The following is a 6,774-nucleotide window of genomic DNA, read 5'->3' as shown; positions in this document are numbered from 1 at the left end:
TACATACATACATACATACATACATACATACATACATACATTCCATGTTAAAGTGTAGTTAAGAATATCACAGTAATTATATCATTGTTTGGATTAACAGATAAGTTTTTATGTAAATGATGATAACAACAATCCATAATTAACGCTATTGCACTACCAAAAGAAGAGACCAACCAAACACATAAAACATTATGTTGCAGGTCTCGAGGGTTCTCAGGCCTGGTACTTCGCGGACGCAAAAGATCGCCCCGAGACACGGGAGATAACGACAGTCCAGAACTGTGTATTTTTGCATTGTGTACAGTTAAAAGCAAGCTCAGGTAATTTGCAGTTCAGTCCATCTCATTCCCTACCTCCTGTGGGGTCAACACTTCTTTTTTAAGGCAAAAGGGAAGTGTTTATGGCCCCTTTGTTGACCCAACAGAAGGGCAGGGGAGACAATCGGCCAGCAGTGCCCTGCTGTGCTATAATTTGATGCTAAACTTTTTCATGTTTTTTGTAAATATGTTTTGGAAAATTGATTTTGAAATTGCTATGATTTTTCACAAAAGTTAAATCATAAAAAGCTTTCATTTAATTCAATAACATTTCACTTTACGTGGACTTAACTGCAAACAGCTGGTGTGGACATTTAATTTGTTGGAGTGACTGATAAGAATGGAACGAGCGGATGAGTGCGCGTTCAGTACAGCTCTGATGGACAGTAACCAGCTGTAATTCAGTTTGTTAGCACATGCACTTACACAAAAGAGCTTCTCGCCACGCTGGCGTGGCGATGGGCAGTTTGTGTGATTGCATGCGCCTTTCTTTGATTGGCTCGTAGCGGACCGTTGGAACTGACCTGTGCGGCGGACAGTGCCCCGCACACAGCTTAGCTTGGCGTCACTACGCAAGATGCCAGCGAGCTGAAAGGTCAAGTTTTTGTATTTGGTGAAAATGTTTCCACCACCCACCCCTCCTCCATTTTATCAATCATGGAGGCATGCATTTTGTAACTTTGTGGAGCTGGAGCTTTGTTTCAGGTCGCTGGTTGATGTCCATTGTAATAGTCAAGAGAGATAATTTGTATGTTCGGATCAGGCGCTGGAGCTTTGTTTCATGTTGTCGCGTGCATGCACATTTGCATGTTTAGTTTTTCACACAAAAACTTTGGCCACACCACACAGCACTCACAGAACACCGATATAAATAAATGGAAATATTTAATAGTTCCCAGTTGGGTGAAATATGGGGGTGACGATGGATGGAACAATGGAAGGGTTAACACGAATACATGAAGATGAACATAATGAACATGAGAAAGTACACAACAGTCAAAATAACGTCAACAAACGACATACGAGACAATCAGGATAGTCAAATACAAAGCACGTACGTCATAAAGGCCCTCCTCATTCCATAAATGATATCTATCGTAAGGAAGTACTTATCTACACGTTCGACGAATTCAGGGGGGGGGGGGGGGGGGTGCGCCCTCGGGTCGACACCTGCGTCTCTGTCGCGGGGGTGAGAGAATCAGCCCAGTTGAGAGCTGTCACACGGCACACACTCTGCAGCGACGGCGCCGGTTCGGTGTTGCTGCCCAACAGCAGCGTGGTTGCGCCGCTGTGACGTTACAAGATAGCTGCTCAAAACAGCGTAATGAAGCCTCGGAGAAGATCCAGAGGGGCTGCTCACACAGCAGCGTGGGGGTGACGATGCGAGAGTCCAAACTGGCTGCTCAAGCAGCAGCGTGGTGGTGCCTCCTCCATGCTGTGAAGCTAGGGTTCGCACCTTCCCGTCCGGTCTGTCTTCGACAGTAAACACTGAAAGCCTAGAAGGCCAAAGTCAATATTCTCCCCAAAAATATAAGACACGTGACTTCCTCCTCCAATAGACATCATTATTAGGGATGAGGAGGAAGCACAATGACTAAACTTTGGTTTCCTTCTACGATATAATTTACCATTATAATGATTTCCTTTTAAACCCTATGATGAACACTATTTACAACAACACAAAGACGAGACAAAACAGTACAACTGGTAACTAATGTAGGTTCCCTGTCCCCTGCCACCGGCCGCTAATTCACCTTCAGCAAAAACTGACAAAAGTCTATCCAATTAGACCAAGAAATATGACTTACCTCACACAGGCTAATGAAAATCATCGCGCACTTTACGCAACCGACTTTAACAAAGTCCACAGTAGACGTACATTACTACTGAAAATAACTTCGAACTCAAACGACAATTCACACACGAATTTCGAAGCCGTTCGACAAACATCTGGTCTCGGCCGAGACAGAAAAAAGAATGCTTATGAATTTTACAGTCAGCAACCAGGACCGGTGAACTCTACAAATAGCGCGCAGCCTACCGTGAACGTCCCGTGCAATGCGTGCAAAGCGTGCAAGGCGCGAATCACTGAGCTAAACCCAGCTACAGGTCTTCCCACCTTGACGCAGGTACCTGTCAGCAACGCCCGACCAAGGAACCTTATAACTATATACAACTGTCCGCGACAATGCCCCCCAAGTTAAGCATAGACATCTGTCTACACGGCAAAAGTTCCCTCTTCAACACATGCCCGACTGAGGTAGTCGGCTCCCACGTTGCGACTACCGGGAATCACCCGCACATGACAAAACAAACAAACAGATATGCATTATTCTTGTAGCATGCACGTCAAAAATGTACAAAAACTGTTTCTTAGCCACCGAAGGTGTAGATTTTAACAGTTATGCCCGTGTTCTTGAAGACTTCCTTGATCATCTCACGGACGACGCTCCAGTTCAGCTCGTCCAATCCACATCCGATCTGCGGCATGGCCAGAGAAGCGACATTGTTCTGCTTGCAGTGGTCCCTCATAGCTTCCATGGAGGACCGCAGCGTTTTGTAAGAGGGTTTGTGAAAGTAACGTTTCTTGGTGATCATGTAGTAAACGTAGGAAGCACCTACCTGTAGTACAGCTACCTCTCCCACCTTCTTGTTTTGTGCTCTAAGTTGATCAACTTTTCCAAACGATTGCTTGAAGCGAACGGCAATGCCTTTTCCCATCTCAAGATCTTCACTGACGCAGTGGGCCATAGCATCATCAGGTTCACAGCTGAAAAGGTCGCCTTTGATCTCTGTTAGCGCAAACCCCACAACAGGTTGACCCTGTCGTCCTTGTCTGTCTCTGTACAACTTGAGAAGATTGGCGTGGTACAGCTTCTCACGTCCGTAGATCCGAATCCTGTAGTCTGACTCGCCCTTCTTCTCCAGAACGTCAAACGGTCCCTGCCAACACAACTGCAGTTTGTTCTTCTTCTGCGGCAGCAGCAACAAAACCTTGTCTCCAGGCTGGAACTGTCTTCGAACTGTCTTCCGGTTGAACACCTTCGCGTGTTTCTGTGCAGCAGCCGACAGATTCTGACGCGCCAGTTTGCAGGTTTCCTCAATCCGGTTCCTCAAGTCAACCACATACTCAGAAGTCGTACGAACTTGTTCATCGACTTGCTCCTCCGTCCATAGGTTGCGAAGAACAGACATGGGTCCTCGCACTGTCCTGCCGTATAGAAGCTCAAAGGGAGAGAAACCCAGACTCTCCTGTGGAACTTCACGATAAGCGAAGAGGAGTGCAGGAATGTAGCGATCCCACTGCTTCGGTTTCTCTTGAGCAAGTTTGCGTAGCATGGTCTTGAGTGTTCCGTTGTACCGTTCCACCAATCCGTTTCCCTGCGCATGGTACGGAGTAGTCGCTAAACCCTTGATGGCCAGCAAACGCTCCACTTCTTTCATCACCTCGGACATGAACTGGGTACCACGGTCTGTCAAAATCTCTGAGGGAATTCCTACTCGAGTCCAGACTGCCCACATCGCTTCTGCAACCTTCACAGCCTCAATCGACTTCAATGGAATGGCTTCCGGGTACCGAGTAGCGTAGTCCACAAACACCAAAATGTACCTGTTACCAGACTCAGAAGCAGGGATGATGGGACCCACCAGATCGATCGCCACACGCTCGAACGGCGTATCGATGAGAGGCATCTTACCTAACGGTACCTTCTGTGGCTTATGAGAAACCTTCTGACACTGATCACAAGACAACACAAAGCGACGTATGTCTGCGCACATACCTGGCCAAAAGAACTGCTGCCAAACTCGATCACGTGTCCTCTGAACACCCATGTGACCTCCCATAGGCGGTTCATGAGCCAACTTGATAACACCTAACCTCAACTGCTGGGGAACAACAACCTGAGTATAGACGCTACCACCACCGCGATACTCACGATACAGAATCTTCTTCTTCCAAACAAACCCAACTTCACCGGAGTGACCAGACGTTCTGACGTCCCGGCGATCTGCCGCCTCACGACAACTCTTCAAAGTCGGATCATTCCGCTGAAGGTCATGCAACTGCTCAGGGGTGACTGTTTCTAGCCCTGGAGCAGCAACATGTAACAAAGTCGGCTTCTTCCCTTCAGCGGCAGCCTGAGCACGAGTGACAACTGACACAACCTTGGACACAGCGTACACTGGAAGAACAATCGAGTCACCCAGCCGGGCGTGATTACCTACAATGAAATCAGCAACAGGTGAATCCATGACGATAGCCTCAACCTCACCAGTGTAGAAAGGACAACATATGGCCACTAGTTCCCAATTCCAGTGGGGGAGCTTGTTTATTTTATCTTGTCAGCGAGCCGCGCGGTGATAAATCCCAGCCGCGTAAACATTGCAGCCAAGGCAAGAAGAAGGGGGAAACTCGGGGACTTTTTCTACATTTATGAAGGGTTAGGGGGGAAGCAGACGACAAAATGTACGCCATCTTGTTATTCAGTTGCCAGGTTGGAAACCTAAAAGTTTGGACTCGATTTGCTTGTTATTTCATTATATTGATATGTACAATTATTCATATTGCAAAATATAACATACTACAATCCCTTCAAGCTAAAAATGTAGTGTAAAACCGAAGGAACTTGTACTACAGCACTACAAACACAAATTCAGTATAGTTAGAGAGTATTTTACCTGCGTTTGGATTATGATGTTGTTGTTGCAACATTTATAGCGTGTTCGATGTTTCTGACGGAATCATTAGCGTTTGAAAACAAAAAAGCCTCGGTTTACCAAACCTTTGAGAAAAATGGCTTAGATTTACTGAGACTATTTCTTTACGACAACGACCGGTATCGGACATTCGCTTTGAGGCAAACAAATTCACTCGTTGCCGCCAACTTCATGCATGGCTTTCCACCCTCCTCAGCCAAGCTGGTGTGCATAGGCACACGCAACACACACCACTTCGTAACACACTTCGCGGCTGTATAAAAGTGCATATATTTGCCTGGAGATAATGAATTACCAAACATCACAAAAAACAAGTTTAGAAACGCTGCTAGCATGAGCAGGTTCTAGAGGGTTAACAGTTTTAAGTTCTGCAGTAGTAAGTCGCCAAACAAAGAGTTTTAAGCTGGGGGGGGGGGGGGGATGTTACACTGGTACGAAACCTGTGAGTGTATGAGTAAAGACGAGCGCACAGACAACATAATATTAATGAATTCGATTTTATTTCAATTAAAAAAAGTCTTAAGATCAGGGGCCTGTTAGATTTTAACCCATCGGTTGTTTCTGCCAAGGCCTAGGAATAGTAGTGTAACATAAACGCAGCGCGCCGACGGTCGGTGGGGGGTGGGGGCTTGGCGCTATCGGGTTGTCCAAGACGCATGCCGCGAAAAGATTCCAGGCCCCGATAAGAGTAACAGACCACTTTGTTTATAATAGTGAATTTGGCTCCTCAAGAAGAAGTTATCGCCATATGATCAACCTGAACCTTAATCACTGGATAGCGCCTCTTGATGTCTTTCTCAGCCATAGAAACCTTAAGATCCTGTCCTGTGAACTGAGACCTGGAAACTAATGAACTCTTCACGACACAAACCTGAGATCCAGTATCACGCAACCCCTCCACTGCAACACCATCTACCACAACCAGGCATCTCGGGTCGTAGTCTTGCTGGCTACAGGGAGTACACAAAGTGGGTACACTGACGGGCGGTAAAGACTTCTCAGGACCGCTATTCACTGCTCCCGTCGACTTGCTCTTCTTGGGGCAATCTCTAGCCAAATGTTTGGGGGACTCACAGATGAAACACTTCCTACCGGATGTACTAACTGAGTTATCTCCACTTTTCTGCTTTTCACCAACGCCAGCCTTTCCACCCTGATCACGATCATGCTGAAAAAACTTCTTACTGTCACGGTGTGCTTCAAAATGAATCTCAGCGGACTTAACTGCTTCGGCTAACGTCTGAGGTTTTTTCTCCTTAACGAACGCGGCCATGTCCGCGCTCAGGGTCTGCAAGAACTGTTCCAGCAAAACCAACTGTTTCAGTTCTGTGATCTCGGAAAGCTCATGCCACTTAGTCAAATTCTCTTCAATGCGAGCACCGAACTGTCTGAACGTTTCATGTTCTTTTCTCTTGCAGGTTCTGAGACGACGGCGGTAGGTTTCGGCTGTGAGCTGATAGCGGCCTAACAACGCGACCTTCAAACCGTCATAGTCGTCCGCGCTATCATCGATCATCAAGAGTGTTGTACACTTCTACAGCCCTACCCGACAACCTAGTCGAGACCCTAGTTGCCCATGTATTTCTCTTCCATTTGTACAAGGTAGCGACTCTCTCAAACCTCTTCAACCAAGTAGCTATGTTTTCTTTGCTCTCATCAAACATCGGTATGGAAGGCCGAAAACCACGAAGGTCACTAGACCCTTCTTCACCTGAGGAATCTCCCTCATTATCAGCTC

The 6,774-nt window shown here is 46.7% G+C and overlaps 1 protein-coding gene across 1 annotated transcript; it reads right to left on the bottom strand.

Moving 5' to 3' along the window:
* Positions 1-5,763: 5,763 nt before the first annotated feature.
* On the bottom strand, positions 5,764-6,552 carry LOC138949886 (uncharacterized). Its single transcript, XM_070321672.1, has one exon. The coding sequence runs from the start codon at positions 6,550-6,552 to the stop codon at positions 5,764-5,766; it is 789 nt and encodes a 262-aa protein (XP_070177773.1).
* Positions 6,553-6,774: the final 222 nt, after the last annotated feature.

Source organism: Littorina saxatilis, linkage group LG16 (assembly GCF_037325665.1).
Source record: "Littorina saxatilis isolate snail1 linkage group LG16, US_GU_Lsax_2.0, whole genome shotgun sequence".
Lineage (NCBI taxonomy): Eukaryota > Metazoa > Mollusca > Gastropoda > Littorinimorpha > Littorinidae > Littorina > Littorina saxatilis.
Note: the sequence above shows the minus strand (reverse complement) of the source record. Positions and strands in the feature narration are given on the sequence as shown.

Coding starts and splice junctions, on each gene's coding strand:
- LOC138949886 (XM_070321672.1), bottom strand. CDS start 6,552: ATGATCGATGATAGCGCGGACGACTATGACGGTTTGAAGGTCGCGTTG.